The 19147-nt window shown below is 46.1% G+C and overlaps 1 protein-coding gene across 1 annotated transcript in view; it reads right to left on the bottom strand.

The window, feature by feature from the left end:
• Window positions 1–10674, bottom strand: part of MAPKBP1 (mitogen-activated protein kinase binding protein 1) — a 136786-nt gene extending 126112 nt beyond the window's left edge. Inside the window, 2 exon segments of the mRNA XM_044271254.1 lie at window positions 2364–2716; window positions 10596–10674. Of these exon segments, the coding sequence (XP_044127189.1) occupies window positions 2364–2483 (120 nt within the window). The 5' untranslated portion in view covers window positions 2484–2716; window positions 10596–10674.
• Window positions 10675–19147: the final 8473 nt, after the last annotated feature.

Here is a 19147-nt window from a genome sequence, read left to right as displayed (position 1 = left end):
TATAGAGGAGACAGAGCTGCAATACCAGACAGAGACAAATGGGGCACTGTTTCCTGGAACATGGCAGACAATTCTATTTATATGGTTTTCCCAATTAATTTGTGCCGACTTAAAGGGGTTGTTCAGCCATTAACAATGATGATCTATCATCAGGATAGTTCATCAATATCAATATCGACACCCACGCCGATCAGCTGCAAGACGGGGATCGGCACTTCATGCGAGGACCACTTCCTCGTCCTTACACTACGCCTTGTCTCCTGTAGAGCGGTGGTGTAGCGTCATTACAAGTACTCCCTCCATTCACTTGAGCGAGTACTCGTCATTACACTGCAATCCTGAGACGAAGCGCAGTCTAAGGCCTCTTGCACACAAACGTTTTTTTCTTCCGTTTAGTTTTTTGCATTCCGTATACGGAACCATTAATTTCAATAGATTCGCAAAAAAGACAGAAGGTACTGCGAATGCCTTCCGTTTCCGTATCTCCGTTCAAAGATAGAACATGTCCTATTATTGTCCGCATAACGGACAAAGATAGTACTGTTCTATCAGGGGCCAGCTGTTTTGTTCCGCAAAAAACGCAATGCACAAGGACGTCATCCGTATGTTTTGCGGATTCATTTTTTTTGCAGACCGCAAAATACTGAAAAAGCCATACAGTCGTGTGCAAGAGGCCTAAGGCATCATGCATTCCCTTTTATTTGCAGATAGAATGCGAACCACAATGCGGATGCCAAACGGACGTCATCCGTATTTTTTGTGGATGTGGAACAGATATGGTCGTGTGAATGTAGCCTAAGGAGGAGGATGAAGTTGAGAGCGCCAAGTCCTCGTCAAACAGCTGAACAGCGGGGTGCCGGTCCCCGACCAATCAGACACTGAGGACCTATTTTGACGATAGTTTATTAATATTAACAGCTGACAACCCCTTTAAAACAGGTTGTCCCACAAAAAAAGATTCTAGTTTTCAAACCAGCACCCGGATCTGAATCCTTTTGTAATTGCATGTAATTAAACATTTATTATAGCCACTGAATTATTCACTGTACTCTATATGTATAGCGCCACCTGCCGTTAGAGAATTTAGAAAAATGGCAGTCACTGCAGTCGACATACATGCTCAGTTCCATCCTTTAACTACCACCAGCTGCAGCAGAAAGGACATGCCCCCCTGAGAGTGCATCCCCCTGAGCTGCCAGCATGCAATAAATCTAGCGGAATAATTGCAGCAATGAATGGGGAGATCTCTGGATCCATGTGAGGTACAGGGCGATTTGTCTGCAACTTGCTGTAGCGCGACAATTCTAGAGGTATAATTTGGCTGTAAAACACAAAACCAAAAATGCTGAAAAGTTGCAGGCAGACAAAACTTGCATTGTGGTCTATAACCGTAAAGTTGTGGGCGAGTTGAGACATGTGACTAAAATTCCAACTTTTACATTGCAACTGGTTGCATCGCAGTCCCCATTATTACATGTGATGTCACAATACGTTGCCGCGTAGCTCTCAGGGCTCATGAACACGTCCGTAAGCGTTTTGCAGTGGCAAATCATAGATCCTGGCCAAGTGTATGCCACCATTTATTTTTAAACTTCTGTGGAAATGTCCTACCCTTGTGGCCACAAAACAGACAAGAACAGGACATGTTCTATTTTTTTTTTTTGCGGCAGAACAGACATGCGGAAGCAGATAGCGCACGGTGTGCTGTCCGCATCTATTACGGCCCCATCGAAATGAATGGGTCTGCATTCAATCTGCAAAAAATACGGATCAGATGTGGACGTGAAACTACAGCTCTGTAAATGAGCCCTTATTGTGAAATCTGCAGCAAGAAAAGTCTGTGGCGTCCTCTTCTCCTAAACATTCAACTATTTCTCAGGGTCTGTTTCTTAGAAAGCAAAACCAATATGGCCACAGCGACAGAGGGCGTTCTCCATCTTTTCTACAGCTCTGAATGTCAAGTCTGCTTTGATATTCAGGGCTCTAGGAAAGCTGGGTGCCTGTAATAACAGTAATGTAAACCGAGCCTTTTCATTACATTGAAAAATGAAACTCTATATTTAAAAAAAAAGAAAAGAAAAAAAATTAATAACAGATGTCCAACATAGTATATAAAGCATACTAAAGTAAAAGTATAAGTACCATAAAAATGGTAAAAACAAAACAAAAAATTATTGGGTAGTTTTAGGGGGGAAAAGCATGTGACTGAACCCAAGTAGACAATATACCATGTAAAATAATAGTAGACAGCAATTAGTAAAAAAAAATATAAACAAAAATGATATATAGATATACACACACACATACATATACACACAGGTATATAAAATTTTACACACACAAGCCATTCTTCATATACCCACCTTGCTACCAATATCTTCCTTCCTGCCCCCAGGCTTGTGTCTCCTCAGCTTTATGGATGGTGAGCGGAGCAGATTTTTCAGGCGACTGGTAATGGTGCTTCCAGCTTCTACTGTAGCCATAATTTAGGGTCTAAAAATAAGTTAAAAAATAAAACGTGCACTTTCCTTCCAGGCACCAGACAATCAGTCCCACTGCATTGTCACATCGTGCAGACGGTTCAGGCACAGGGCCGCTGTGCCCGTCAGCATGTGCTGCTGATGCCAGTGTGACTCCCCATATTGCTGGCTTTTGTTACCAGGAGGAGGATGGGCTGGGTGCAGGGAATCGCTGTCAGATCCTTCTCACAGGCAACCTGAAATAAGAGAGAGAGCAGAAGGCGTTAGAAGGGCTGAGCGGGGACTGTATGGCGGTGCAGGGCTGGCAGTGTACTGTGCACTCACACGAACCATGGGAGGCCGAGCTTCACAGCAACAATTCTAGTCTGTAAATGAATGCAGTATATAACCCGCAGACAAGTCTACAATGCAGTCATGTGCTGGGCACACCACAAAGCAGCAAGTGAACTAATACCGTAACCCACTCTTTAAAGGGGAAGTCCACCTAAAATACTCTACACAGACACGCTCACATCAGTGAAGACTGACCTTCTTCAGATAAACCATAAGGCCTCATGCACACAACCGTATGAATTTTGCAGTCTGCAAACCGCGGATCCACAAAATACAGTACAGATACTGGCCGTGTGCACCCCATTATGGAAATGCCTATTCTTGTTCGCAAAATAGACAAAAATAGGAAGCTTTCTATAATCTGTGGAATGGCCACACGGATGACATCTGCGCGCTGTCCGCATTTTTTGCTGCCTCATAGAAATTAATGGGTCCACGTCTTAACCGCAAAAATGCGGATCGGACGTTAGCCAAAATTACGGTGGCGTGCACGAGGCCTAAAGGTGAGAACAGTTTGTTTGTGTTTTGGCTTCAGCGGGCGTGCTCACCCAACTTCACCATGACCCTGAATGGCAAGGCTGCCTAGGTATTAAAGAGGACCTTTCATGGTTTTGGATTTTTTTTTTATCAGATACATTTTTATTGGTTTTGTACAAAATAAACATTTATCATGTTACAAAATTCCTTGCATCCTGTACTATAGTGTAGTGCAGCGGCGCTTCATGCCGCCGCTGCACTACAGTAACACACTGGTATGATCTATACCAGTGTATTACTGTAGTGCAGCGGCGGCGTGAAGCGCATGGCGTCATAGCAACCAATGACACCGTAGCGCTTCTGCTGTCAGCAGGAATCCAGGCCAGCATACCACGGACCGCTCACGGCCGCGTGCATTTGGCCTTAGCCCGAGAAAATCCTTAGGCTATTCTGCAGAGTCAGCCAAGAGCTGCAGACACCCGATCTGTCTATCCAAGGGCCCCAGATATTGTCAAATTTTGAAAGACAGTTACGTTTCATATATACTCCCCTCTCCAACCTTATAATCGTATTCATTCTTGCAATGAATTCAGTAATGTTCGGGGGAAGCGTCTGTATCCACTTAGCAGCAAGAGTTTTGCGTGCCTGATACAGTTGGGATTAATAGAATCCTGTAAATTGTCCGTATCCAACATACCAAGTAGGCACAATCTGGGATCTAGTCTATGATTAGCACTGTATATTTTATTGATTAAGTTGACTATCCCCGTCCAATATCCCTGCAGGGCACGGTTTTGTATTAATTGAGATAAATACCTTTACTTGCGGGGTACCACTGATGCTGATACCCTGCCTGATTTTTGTTTAAAATACCGCTCCTGTGCCCCCCTGTATTTTTCGCGCTCCGTATGCTAATACTGAGAATCGGTACAGGGAGGAGACGCCAGGGTTTCTCAATGGGCGTCTCCTCCTCCCTGGCTGTGCCGTGATCCAATCACAGCGGAAAGCGTCACAGCCAGGGAGAAGGAGACGCCTATTGTGAAACCCTGGTGTCTCCTCCTCCCTGTACCGATGCTCAGTATTAGCATACGGAGCGTGAAAAATACAGGGGGGCACAGGAGCGGTATTTAAAAAGAAAAAATATCAGGCAGGGTGGCAGCATCAGCGGTACCCCGCAAATAAAGGTATTTATCTCAATTAATATAAAACCACGAAAGGTCCTCTTTAAAAGGGGTATTCCGATAATTTCAGGTTGTCACATCCTTTCTACAGGAGAGGGTATTACTATTAGATTAGTGGGGGTCCTACTGTAGGGAGCCCCACAACCACTCGAAAGGCGGCCCTGTACCCCACAGGCACCCCAAACTTAAAGCTAACCTGTCATCGAGATATTCCATATTTACTATACGCATTACCTGACGGTACAGTTTCTCTGGTTTTGTGCTTTTCATTTTCAGAGAGTCCACTTAATTCCGCGCTCTCGTCATATGATAATGAGCACTTTCAAGTCAAGAAAGCGGGCTCTCACATCCACTGGGTCATGGTAGCTGTGCCCAAACTCTGCCCCTTGATTGCTTTTTCAGAGCTGTGACAACATCATCCCCTCTCCGTATCGCCAACAGGGCACTTGCACAGTAAAGCTGGGTGTATAGCTCCTCTGCACATGCGCCAGACAAAACGGATAATGCACCCCGGGTTCTCTCCATCCTGGATGAGCGCAAACCATCCAGGCGAGCGCCGTCCCCCTTGTCTGGCGCTAGAGCCAGAAGCAGCACACCTAGTTTCACAGGCGCCCTGGAGGAGGAAAAAATAAAATAAAATAAAAAAGAGTGCGGCTGCGCGAGATGTGTGCGAGATATGGAGAGGCGAGGGGATGATGTTGCCACAGCTCTTAAAATATCAATCAAGGGTCAGAAGGCAGGATCTGGGCGCAGCAGCCATGACGCCAAGGATGCAGGGAATAAAGTGGATATCCTCACAAAAACCGAGAACAGCAGCAGCGTTGGGGACAACATGCTGGAACTAAGGTAACGCACATAGTTAAATGAGGAGTATCTGGATGGTGGGTTCCCCTTAATGGGCCGGGCATGGGCACTGCTGCTCCGTTCATCTCTATCGGAGCGATAATTGGCAAGCACTGTATTCCGCTATCTCCAGCAGCCCCATAGAGCTGAATGGAGCGATTCAGGCTACTTTTACATTGGCGTTTTGGCTTTCAGTTTGTGAGATCCGTTCAGGGCTCTCCCAGGCGGTCCAAAACGGATCAGTTTTGCACTAATGCATTCTGAATGGAAAAGGATCCGCTCATAATGCATCAGTTTGCCTCCTATCAGTCTCCATTCCGCTCTGGAGGTGGACACCAAAACGTTGCCTGCAGCGTTTTTCTGTCCGCCTGACGAAGTGGAGCCAAACGAATCCGTTCTGACACAATGTAAGTCAATGGGGACGGATCCGTTTTCACCGACACAATAGAAAACGGATCCATCCCCAATTGACTTTCAATGGTGTTCAAGACGGATCTGTCATGGCTATGGTAAAGATAATACAAACGTATCTGTTCATGATGGATGCATGCTGTTGTATTATTGTAACGGAAGCGTTTTTGCAGATGCATGACGGATCCTCAAAAAAACGCTAGTGTGAAAGTAGCCTAACTCTCAGCGGTAGTTCCTGAGCAGGAGGTTGGCGCCTGTACTGCACAGCACTGTCCATTGTATAGTGGATGGAGCCGGATACTGCAGTGCTGCTCCAATACACTTCAGTGGGAATGGTGCTGCAGTAACCAGTTCTGGCACCAAGTCACTGGTGTGAGGGGTGTCAGACCCCCCCTTGATCAGATGGTGATGGCCTATTCTGATAGGCCATGACTTGTAAAGTGTTGAACAACCCGTTAAAGGCGTCATCTCAGCAGAGATACATATGCCCAATATACAATTGCCAACAGTATACAGCATAAGTGTCTGATAGGTGCAGGTCCTAATGCTGGAGAACAGGGGACCCCTCGAACCCTGAAGCATAATCCACCTCTCACCCTATTACTCCGCTGCCTCTCCCCTCTGCCAATCCCTTCACTGGCTCCCCATTGCCCAACGAATCCACTTCAAAGTACTGACAAACGCATACAAGGCCGTCCATAACCTGTCCCCTCCCTACATCTCTGCTACTTTCCCGATACATCCCCACACGCACTCTCCGATCCTCACAAGACCTCCTTCTCTCCTCTCCTCTGATCGCCTCTTCCCACAATCGACTCCAAGATTTCTCCCGTGCATCCCCGACACACTGGAACTCGCTACCCCAACATATCAGACTCTCACCTACAGTGGAATCCTTCAAAAGAAACCTGAAAACCCACCTCTTCAGACAAGCCTACAACCAGTGACCCTGCTGCCTCTATACCGCCATGACCAACTTAACCCGCACCTACTGTGTCCTTCTCCCATACCATGTAGATTGTGAGCCCTCACGGGCAGGGCCCTCTCTCCTTCTGTACCAGTTTGTAACTCATCTTGTTTATGATTAGTACAATTGTCTGTTATGTATGTGCACAGCTTATCATATGTACAGCGCTATGGAATGAATGGCGCTTTAATAATAAATAATAATAATAATAATAATAATAATATGTAATGGGGAAGCGCCCACCGCATACATTAAAGGGGTTTTCCCATGACTAATGTAAAAACTTAAATCAGACATCCTATAGTACACGGCAACCTCTTTCTAAGCCCTGTACCTCACATGGATCCAGAGATCTCCCCATTCATTGCTCTGCTAGATTTATATCAAACTGGCACCTCAAGTGGAGTGTCCTTTCTGCTGCAGCTCAGGGGGCGTGTCCCTGCTCTCCCTATCACAGCACAGGGGGCAGCTGAAGAATGAAACTGAGCATGTGCAGCCATCTCAGTGAGCAGGACAGAGAAGAAAAAAAAAAAGAACAAACAGCAGGTGGCGCTATACAGGTAGAATTTATTGAATAACTCGCTGGCTACGCAAAGTTTTTAATTACTTTCACATTCAGGTGCTGGTTTGAAAACTGTAGAATATTTTTCTTGAGACATCCCCTTTAAAATGTACTAGTCACGTACACATTTCGTGTCCACAGACACCCCAATATCTGCACAGAATATATCACTTAGCACGCTCACATTGATACTGCCCCTTGAAAACGCCATAGATCGGAGCAGCCTTCCTATAAGGCCTCTTTCACATGACCTTGTGACCCCCGTGGCCGTATTGCAGCACGCATACAGCGGTCCGCAATACACGGGACACTTGAATGGGTCTGCAAAACCGAAGATGCGGTGCGGAACAGAACCACGGAACGTAAGCACTATGGAGTGCTTTTGTGGGATTCCGTTCCGCAAAAAGATAGAACTTGTCCTATCTTTTTGCGGAACAGACGGATCGCGGACCCCATTTAAGTGAATGGGTCCGCAATCTGCATGTGGCTGGCCCATGGTGGGTGCCCGTGCATTGCGGACCACAATATGCAGTCCGCAGCACGGACGCGGCCATCACACATTTGTGTGAAAGAGGCCTAAGAGTACTATAGTAACCTGAGAGTCCTGCACGGCTGAAACTGATCCCCTCCGTGTATCATCCGACACGAGAAACTTGACCTCGGACATCCCTGATAACAAGGTGGCCGTCTCCGCCGTCACTTGCCGAGGGTCCGGGTAAGTCATGAATATTAAGAGGATCATTCACCCCTTCTTTGTTCTCTGACACGTGAGTATTGATAGGACACAACGCGGCAGCCTGTGCATTCCCCATAAGCCTGTGTACATACCGTCCAGGCGATGCGTGTGTACACAGCACTGTACAAACACTACGTACCGCTATATAGTGTGTTCTGCATTAACCCTATATAAACTGCGCCGACCTATAAAAGCTACTGGAGCATGGGAGGAAGATGCACAACTTCTGCAAGACAACGCGTTTCAAATTAAGCCATCAGACTGGTCTCTTCTCAAGCATCGACTTTCACTGAAATTGGCTGCGTTTTCCCAGGTGTGACGAATGCATTCCTACTGGGTATAAGCGCTGCATGCCGAGACCCATCAGGGACCGCGAAATTCAGTTCCACATAGCGAGCTGATCACTACCGTGCTAATGGCAGTCACCTGTCCCATGGTATGATGGAAGTAGGGCTAGGTTCACACCATGTTTTTCATCCTGTTGGGCTTTTTTTTTTTTTTTTGGGGGGGGGGGGGGGGAACCACAAAAAAATATATTCTGCATTTTTCAAACCAGCACCTGGATCTGAATACTTTTGCAATTGCATGTAATTAAACATTTATATAGCCACTGAGCTATTCACTGTACTCTATCTGTATGGCGCCACCTGCTGTTTGCTCTTTTCTCTGTCCTGCTCACTGAGGTGGACGCACATGCTCAGTTTCCTCCAGTGCAAGGGACACGCCCACTGAGCTGCCAGCTTGGAATAAATTTAGCAGAGTAATTGGAGCAATGACTGGGGAGATCTCTGGATCCATGTGATGTACAGGGCTGGTTCTTAGTGTGTTAGAAAGAGAGTGATGGGAAAATTACCATTAAAGAGGTATTTCCACTATTAATATTTATCACCTGTCCCCACTGATACAACTGGCTTCATGGTGGCAGTGAGGAGGTGGTGATAAAGAGCGGCCTCTCCATTCAAAGCCTAAGGACTGACAGAGATAGCGGAGCATAGTGCTGGGCTATCTTCCCCCATCGCCCACTGCCCTTTTCAGACTCCTCATTTTGGCAAGAATTGGAGGCTCAGAGCCTCCCTTTCCAGAGATCATGTGACTGGACCTTTATGACCGACCCTGTGGATTCTAGGAATACCTCTTTAAAAAGGGCATCTGTCAGCAGTTTTGTCCCTATGACACTGGCTGACCTGTTACATGTGCACTTGGCAGCTGAAGACATCTGTGTTGGTCCCATGTTCATATGTGCTCGCATTGCTGAGAAAGATTAAGTCTTAATATATGCAAATGAGCCTCTAGGAGCAACGGGGGAGTTGCGCTTACACCTAGAGGCTCCGCCTTCACTGAAACTGCCACGCCATCTGAAGTCATATGACTTGGGTATGATGACGTTTCCACTGCCTCGCCCTGTGGAGAGTGCAGAGAGAGCAGAGCCTCTAGGTGTAACGACAACACCCCTGTTGCTCCTATAGGCTCATTTGCATATATTATTTTTAAAAAAATCTCAGCACTGCGGGCACATATGAACATGAGACCAACACAGATGCCTCCAGCTGCCAAGCGCACATGTAACAGGTCAGCCAGTGTCATAGGTACAAAACTGCTGACAGATGCCCTCTTAAAGAGGTATTCCTACAATCCACAGACGTGATCTCTAGAAATGGGGGAACAGGATCCAGAAGGATCCTGCTTTTTAAACAATAGCAGTAAATGGCAACAGGATGAAACAGAACAGGCATCCTGTCGCATCGAAGATTTAAAGGTATCTTGTTTTCTCCCCCCCCCCCCCCCCTTCAAAAAAAAATATAAGCCGCTGACTTTACATAACTGAAGACATATTTGCATTGTCTTTCCCTATGTAAAGGTACAACCGCTATCCCCTGTGGTAAACACATAACTGACTGAGCACCAGGGCAGATATTGGGTACTTGGTGAACGTCCATTACTGTTCTGTTATTTTAGATTATGTTTTATTCATTATTATATTATTTAGTTTATTACAATCACAATTATTAAAGTGGTTCCCCCCCCCCCCCCCCCCGGACCCCCACAGGTTGTACAGGTCACAGACTGGACGTGCCGTGATACCGACTGTCACCAGGCAGGGCCACAGAAAAGCCGGGTCATGCCCCCCTGTAATAGGCGCCTGGTAGGTTATTAATTAACCAAAAAGTGAATAACTCAGACAATTAATATTCTGGACAATTCCCCACCAGGGACTCCTTTCTGATATTACTGAATTCTGCCTATAGAAGCCAATGGGCCTGCCATGTAATGCAAAACTACGCCAGGTCACTGTGGGGGCGCTCTACCCTCAGAGGAGGCCAATGCCTTTAATAACTTAAAGGGGCCACGTCCAGAATAATCTCGGCCATGCACAGGAGGTGAGGTGAAAACAATAACGGTCAGGCAGAAGTCGCGTGTGTAACCGCAGCCTGAGGTAAAAGTCTGCTGTCACCTCCACATTAAACGCACACAGTTATAAGGAGAACAATACATTCCAGCGCAAGGTAATAACGCAGCGTACACAAGAGCCGCTATTCACACACACTTCACCCCAGGCCGCCTCGTTACCGCCCACGTACCGCTCCCCGTGCCCGCACACACTTACCTCCTGCTCGGTGCCTGTCCAGCCGCTGCCTGAGCGCTGATTGATTCCTCTCCTCAGGCTGCAGTCAGGGAGGAGGGAGCTGGAGACTACGGAAGCCGGCCGAGGACAAACGTGGATTTATGTGTACGCCGATATGAGCAGGCAGACGGAGACACAATGGCGAGAGAAATCCTCCCTGAGTGTGTGCCTGGGCTCAGTCCGTGCGGTTTGGAAATATCTGGAGCTACTTACTATCAGTTCATGTTACACAACGTGTGTGCGGGGGGCTCAGTCCGTGCGGTTCTTATGCGTTTGGAAATACATGCCTCACAACGTGTGCGCGGGCGGCATGGAGTTCTTAGTCCATGCGGTTCCTATGCGTTTGGAAATATTTGGAGTCTTCCAACATGACAGTCTAATGCCACACCCAACATACACACCTGGCCCCCATAAGAGAAGAGGCTTTATTCAGACGCGTGATGTAAAACGCATCCGTGTTCCGCTTGCTAAAAACACGATTTTATAAGACCTTTTTTGTGTTTTGCGGTGAGTGTACAATCCGCAAAGAAAAAAAAAATGTGAATCGGACACGGATGCAGAATACGGTCGTGTGCACAAGACCTAATGGGATGGCGTCCGTGTCCTGTACGTTTTTTTGTAGACGAGTCTAGTGCAAAAAGCAGACCAAAGAGGTGCGGGCTGCGAATTTGTGTGCCCTGGCTCCCTGACTATAAGAGCTCGTTCACACTTCAGTCGATCACAGACGTGTTCTGTCCATGTTCTCCGTGGACAGCACATGTACCCATTGACTTTTAATGGGTTTGTTCAGACATCAGGGGTTGGCTGTGGCTTAGGCTACATTCACAGTAGCGTCGCTGGATTCTGGCAGGCAGATCCGTCTCTGGAAGTCCCAGTTCACACATCAGAGGGCTATGATACGCACAATTAACCCCTCAGGTGCGGCACCTGAGGGGTTAATTGTGCGGATCACAGCCCCCTGTAAGAGATCGGGTGCTGCCAGGCAGCAGGGGGCAGTCATGTACACAGTTCTTAGTATATTCTAACTTGAAGCGTCCCCATCACCATGGTCGTGTGCATGAGGCCTAATATAGTTTTTGAAACAAAAAAAAATCATGTTTTAGTGTCTCCATATTCTGAGAGCCGTAGTTTTTTCAGTTTTTGGGCGATTATCTTAGGTAGGTCTCATTTTTTGCGGGATGAGATGACGGTTTGATTGGCACTATTTTGGGGTGCATATGACTTTTTGATCGCTTGCTACTACACTTTTTGTGATGTAGGGTGACAAAAAATGGTTATTTAGCACAGTTTTTATTTTTAATTTTTTACAGTGTTAGGGTCCATTCACACGTCCGTTTTTTCTTTCCTGATCTGTTCCGTTTTTTCAGGAACAGATCAGGACCAGATCTGGACCCATTCATTTTCAATGGGTCCTGGAAAAAATCGGACAGCACAATGTGTGCTGTCCGTTTCCGTTGTTCCGTTCCGCATGTCCGTTTAAATATAAAACATGTCCTATTCTTGTCCTGAAAAATCGGATCCTGGTACAATACAAAGTCAATGGATCCGCAAAAAACGGATGACATTCGGATGTCATTCCGTATGTCATCCGTTTTTTGCGGATTCCGTTCCTGGAAACACATAACAAATTTTTTTTTTTTTTTTTTTTTTCAATTTTTTTTCAAAGAAATCCAAACAACTTTATTTGATTATTGAAATGTATACATGCTCCCGTTTTTTGCGGATCCGCAAAAAACGGATGACATACGGATGACATACGGAAACATTTTCAGGAACAACGGATCCGCAAAAAACGGACCGTTTTTCAGGATGAAAAAAAACAGGACGTGTGAATGGACCCTAACAGCTGTTTTCAAACAAAAAATGTTTTAGTGTCTCCATATTCTGAGCCATAGATTTTTTATTTTTTGGGCGATAGTCTCAGGTAGGGGCTCATTTTTTGCGGGATGAGGTGACGGTTAGATTTGTACTATTTTGGTGGGCAAACACCTTTTTGATCGCTTGCTGTTGTACTTTTTGTGATGTAAGGTGACCAAAAAATTGTTTATTTAGCACAGTTTTTATTTTTTACGGTGTTCATCTGAGGGGTTAGGTCATGTGATTTATAGAGCCAGTCGATACGGACGCGGCAATACCTAATATGTATACTCCCCCCCCCCCCCCTATTTGGGGGGGGGGGGGACTTAATTTTTTCAACTTTTTTTCACTTTATTTTTGTCCCACTTTGGGACTTGAACTTTTGGGGGTATAATCCTTTACAATGCATTACAATACTTCTGTATTGGAATGCATTGGCTGTATGAGTTATACTGTGTATTACTCATACAGATTCCGGGGCCTGTGAGATCCAGGGGGCAGGATCTCACAGGCTCTCCACCGTAAGGCAGCGCAGATGCCTCAGGAATGCATCTCGCTGCCTTCCATGCCATCGGGTCCCCCCCACAGCCCCATGGGGACCCGATGGCACCGCCGCCGCACTATAGAAAGCCGCAAACCGCAGGTCTGAATTGACCCCCCCCCCCCCCCCCCCCCCCCCCGCGCATTTAGCCGAGGTGCCTGCTCAATTATTTGAGCAGGCACCTTGTTCCGATCACTGCCCGCCGGGCAGCGGTGATCGGAACAACACATGAAGTAAGGAAACTCGGGAAACATGCCGTACCGGTACGTCATGTGTCCGTAAGGGGTTAAAGGGCATCTGTCAGCAGTTTTGTACCTATGACACTGGCTGACCTGTTACATGTGCACTTGGCAGCTGAAGGCATCTGTGTTGGTCCCATGTTCAGAGGGTGCGTCAGATGCAGAGAGAGCTGAGCCTTTAGGTGTAATGGCAACGCCCCCGTTGCTCCTAGAGGCTCATTTGCATATATTAAAACATCATTTTTCTCAGCACTGCGGGCACATATGAACATAGGACCAACACAGATGCCTTCAGCTGCCAAGTGCACATGTAACAGATCAGCCAGTGTCATAGGGACAGAACTGCTGACAGATGCCCTTTAAAAACATCTCAGCTATTTAATAATGTCTCCTGCTACGTTTTTCAGGGCCTCCCTGTTACAGTCATGACATATGTGCTCCAGTATTTACACGCTAGTAGTCATGCTCAATGGAGCAAAAAAATATACAGAAACCATATACACATGCCAATGGCCTGGAGAATAGACTACGCTGCTTCACTAATAGTAGTCCGAAGTAAAATAAAATTCCCTTGCTCCCAGACATAGAAATCCTGTCTGACTAATATCCATCACTAATCGTAATGTCCTGCACACACAGACCACGCTTTTCTCGGACACGAGCCTGGTGACAGACGCCATTTGTTCTAAACTGTGTTTGAATAGGCGTCTTCCGAGCGGCTCAGCCTCCTGCAGCCATGTTGCTGCTGAGTGCTGAGCCATACATTCAGGGAAGACAAGAGCGAGCCACAGCGGGCGGTCTACGGGTCACAGGGTCCTCAATGGGGTATTTGGCAGATTCCTCAATGGGTTATTGAGCAAATACAAACACAGGCCCAGAGACGAAGTGGAGACAATAAACTGGGACAAAGGAGACACGGGCCTCACACAATGGCTGCTTCCCGTGGACTGTCACATTACGGATGCTATCCATCTCGGCTTCACTAAAGATGTTTAACTCCACTTCAAGTGATGTAATAAATCTGCAGAGCTTACACTCGCACAACAAGAGGGGGCTACATGCTCAGATCAAGGGCCCCTTTCTGGTCCTTGGACTCTGGTTAGAAACTTTTATTTTTATAGAGAATAATAAAAAATAATTAAAATTACTACTGAATAAAAAGGGGAAATGTGAGTTATAGTACGGTATTGTTAGCCTTTGTTCACACTATTGTTAAAGGGCATCTGTCAGCAGTTTTGTACCTATGACACTGGCTTACCTGTAACATGTGCGCTTGGCAGCTGAAGACATCCGTGTTGGTCCCATGTTCATATGTGCCCGCAGTGCTGAGAAAGATGATGTTTTATTATATGCAAATGAGCCTCTAGGAGCAATTAGGCCTCGTTCACTTTTCCATGTCAGTGTCACTTCCGTTAAAAAAAAAAACATGTGTTTCATCTGTGAACATGTCCGTGAAGGATCCGTAGTTGTGTCCGTTTTTACCATCCGTGTATCATCCATAATTCACAGAAGTTGCTCAGCTTAAAATTAATTTCCAAAGAATCCATTTGTCTTCAGTGAAAAATGGACGCAACACGGATACCATCCGTGTTGTGTCAGTATTTTTCATGGACCCATAGACTTCAATGGGTGTGCTTGGTCCGCATCACGGATGAAAGTAGTGCATGTCTCCGTGTTTTTTTTACTGATCCACGGTCAGTAAAAAAAATACTGCAATGTGAACAGACACATTTAAATTGATGGGTTCGTGTGCTGTCCACAGAAATTTTTTCTGCAGACAGCACACGTCAGTGAAAAGCGGAAATGTGAACTAAAGGCTCAGCTCTCTCTGCAACAGTCACACCCTCTGTACTTTAATTAACAGGGCCAGGTGTGATCACTTTTTTCACTGCTTGGCCCTGTCAATGTTCATATGTGATTTTATTGCTGAGAAAATGATGTTTTAATTTATGCAAATGAGCCTCTAGGAGCAATGGGGGAGTTGCCGTTACACCTAGAGGCTCTGCTCTCACTGCAACTGCTGCACCCTCTGAACTTTGATTGACAGGACCAGGCAGTGTAAATGTGATCCCTATCAATAAAAGTGCAGAGGGTGAGTCAGTTGCAGAGAGAGCAGAGCCTCTGGGTGTAATGGCAATTATTTTTCTCAGCAATGCGGGCACATATGAACATGGGACCAACACAGATGTCTTCAGCTGCCAAGCTCACATGTAACAGGTCAGCCAGTGTCATAGGGACAGATCTGCTGACAGATGCCCTTTAAAAGAGTTGTCTGCTATTAACAATCCCTACTTTGCTAAAAGGATAAGTTGACAATAAGCAGATCACAAAGAGTCCCCATTCTGGGACCCCAGCGATCAGGTGTTATTTGTAAGGAGAGATGGTAATAAGTAAAGTTTTTAGTCTCCCCGCAGCATGCCACAATGGGTGGTCTGTATCTAAAGCAAGAGATGTTTATAGCACCCATCCTCCCACATAATAATCCAGCACATAGTATCCTCCTTATAAATACAAAATGTAATCCAATGGTATATGTTCACACGTTGTTAGTAGACCAAGACATATTTACTAAAAAATCTGTGTCAGAGATCGGCGGCTGACTCCTCCAGCCCTCGCCATGGATATACGGTTTAATTGCAGTGGATCCACATGAGCATTTGTCCCATTGTCATTTATGGAGCCCTAGGCTTTTCTAGTACCCACAGCAATAAGTTAGCATGCTACTTATTTCTACAGCTTTCTTTCATTGGGCTACCAAAAATGTGACAGGATTTTTTTTATTTGAAATTTGGATTTTTTTCAGATCTGAAAAAAGGGCCATAATCGTATATAAAAAAGATTTTTCTAAAATGGACAACCCCTTTAAAGGGGTTTTCTGGGAATAGAATATTAATGACCTATCCTCAGGATAGGTCATCAATATCCAATCGCTGGGGGAACGACTCCCAGCACCCCACTGATCAACTCCAGTGAGCGCTGCTGCCTCTTCCTAGGCCTTTGTGCAGCTCAGTCCCATTCAAACACAGTCGCTTCAATGTACGGCACTGTGCTTGGTAAGCTGTGAGGAGCCACAACGCTCACCGTCGTGCCGCTGCCTCTTTAAACAGCTGATCAATGGGGGTGGTGGGGGGTTGGACCCCACTGATCAGATACTGATGGCCTATTCTCAGGATAAGTCCTCAATATTAAACTCGCTGAAAACCTCTCTCAAGGCTATGTACACCTTTGGGGGCGATTTTTAAAATTACTATTGCATTATACTTATTTTGAGCTAAAAATCTTTTTTTAAAATTGGTCTTTATTAAAAATATGGCATCCTTTTTACTGTACTGAGCTGAGATACTCTAGCAGCAGCCTGTGGATTTTTTGTCTTTTCCGTCATCTGGAGAGCAGAAGGACTCCTTATCTCTGACATCATAAACATTCATCAAAGCTCAATTCTTATCTTACTGATAAGAATGTGGCTTAGATAAGTGTTTATGACTAGTGTTGATCGAGCACCAAAGTGCTCAGGTGTTCGGGTAGAACACTTCGGGATGCTCGGGTGCACCCGAGCACAATGGAAGTCAATGGGAGAACCCGAGCATTAAACCAGGCGCCCCCTGCTCTGAAGAGAGGAGGATGTCTTAATCATAGGAAAAGGTCTGAAATTGATGGAAACACCACTGAAATGGTTCGGGAACAGCATGAGGAGGATGTCTGGATGCATCTTGGACTCCCAGGTCGCTGCTGGGAACAATGTTGTCCGAGTAGTACGCCACTTTTAGAGACTGACACTAATATGCACAAAACCGAAGATAAAATAGATTTTAGAGGAAAAATTGTTAGGAAACATTCTTTCCTGTATATTTACTTGTATATAAAGTGCTACCAAAAATTACAAGGAAGAGCACTCTGATACAACCTGTATATCACATAAAGGAGGGCCTCATTCACATTGTGGTACAATTGTTCAGGTAGTGGGACTCCTACACTCATAAAGCCTATGCACTAAGTGAAAGGGCTGCCAAAAATGACAAAGAACCGTCACTACAATACACCCTTTATTACACATAAAAGAGGGTATCATACACCCTTGAAAAATTATGATTGATGGCCTGCTGGTGACCCTCAAAAACATTAGGTGCAAGGGCCTGCTGGTGAACCTCTAAAACATTACGGGCGAGGGCCTGCTGCTGAGCTGACGATCTAAAACATTAGGGGTGAGGGTCTGCTGCAGAGCTGACTCTCTAAAACATTGAGGGCGAGTGCCTGCTGCTGATCTGAGCATCAAAAAAATTATGGGCGAGTGTCTGCTGCTGAGCTGACCGTTGAAAAAATTATGGGCGAGAGCCTGCTGGTGAGCTGACCCTGTAAAACATTATGGTTGAGGGCCTGCTGGTGAGCTGACCCTCAAAAACAATATATGCGAGGGCCTGCAGGTGAGCTTACCCTCTAAAAGATTGTAGGTGAGGGCCTGCTGGTGAGCTGACCCTCTAAAACATTATATGCGAGGGCCTGCAGGTGAGCTGGCTCTCTAAAACATTATATGCGAGGGCCTGCAGGTGAGCTGACCCTCTAAAACATTATATGCGAGGGCCTGCAGGTGAGCTGGCCCTCTAAAACATTATATGTGAGGGCCTGCTGGTGAGCTGACCCTCTAAAACATTATATGCGAGGGCCTGCAGATGAGCTGGCCCTCTAAAACATTATATGCGAGGGCCTGCAGGTGAGCTGGCCCTCTAAAACATTATATGTGAGGGCCTGCTGGTGAGCTGACCCTCTAAAACATTATATGCGAGGGCCTGCAGGTGAGCTGACCCTCTAAAATATTTTAGGTGAGGGCGTGCTGGTGAGCTGACCCTCTAAAACATTATATACGAAGGCCTGCAGGTTAGCTGACCTTCTTAAAGATCGTAGGTGAGGGTCTGCTGGTCAACTTACCCTCTAAAACATTATATGCGAGGGCCTGCGGGTGAGATGACCCTCTAAAGAATTGTAGGTGAAGGCCTGCTGGTGAGCTGACCCTCTAAAACATTACCTGCGAGGGTCTGCAGGTGAGCTGATCCTCTAAAAGATTGTAGGTGAGGGCCTGCTGGTAAGATGACCCTCAAACATTATATGCGAGGGCCTGCAGGTGAGCTGACCCTCTAAAAGATTGTGGGTGAGGGCCTGCTGGTGAGCTGACCCTCAAAAAAATTACATGCGAGGGCCTGCAGGTGAGCTGACCCTCTAAAAGATTGTAGGTGAGGGCCTGCTAGTGAGCTAACCCTCTAAAACATTATATGTGAGGGCCTGCAGGTGAGCTAACCCTCTAAAAGATTGTAGGTGAGGGCCTGCTGGTGAGCTGACCCTCTAAAACATTACATGCGAGGGCCTGCAGGTGAGCTGACCCTCTAAAAGATTGTAGGTAAGAGCCTGCTGGCGAACTGACCCTCTAAAACATTATATGCAAGGGCAAGCAGGTGAGCTGGCCCTCTAAAAGATTGTAGGTGAGGGCCTGCTGGTGAGCTAACCCTCTAAAACATTATATGTGAGGGCCTGCTGGTGAGATGACCCTCTACAACATTAGGAGCGAGGGCAGACTAATAAGCATGTTGTCACAAACGTTCCTGTGGCAGGTAACAGGAGATCAGAGAGACTGGCAACACATGGGTTAAATTGACAAGTTCCTTGTGGATCTTATTGTGACTGTGTTTTGGTGAATGCCACACCCCTTGCTTCAGATGTTGCTTGTTGGTAATTTACCTTCCCCATAAGTAGCCGCTTCTCACTCTTGGAGGTGCGGTTTATACATTTTCTTCCTGTCTTCTTACTAGCTGGTCGTTGTACTCTGTGGTGCTTCTGGAGTTGCCAGTTTTCTACTATAAGCGAAGTCTTGTCTTTTCTTATTGTTTTGTGTTCGTTATATTCCCTAT

This window comes from Bufo gargarizans, chromosome 11, assembly GCF_014858855.1.
Source record: "Bufo gargarizans isolate SCDJY-AF-19 chromosome 11, ASM1485885v1, whole genome shotgun sequence".
NCBI lineage: Eukaryota > Metazoa > Chordata > Amphibia > Anura > Bufonidae > Bufo > Bufo gargarizans.
Note: the sequence above shows the minus strand (reverse complement) of the source record. Positions and strands in the feature narration are given on the sequence as shown.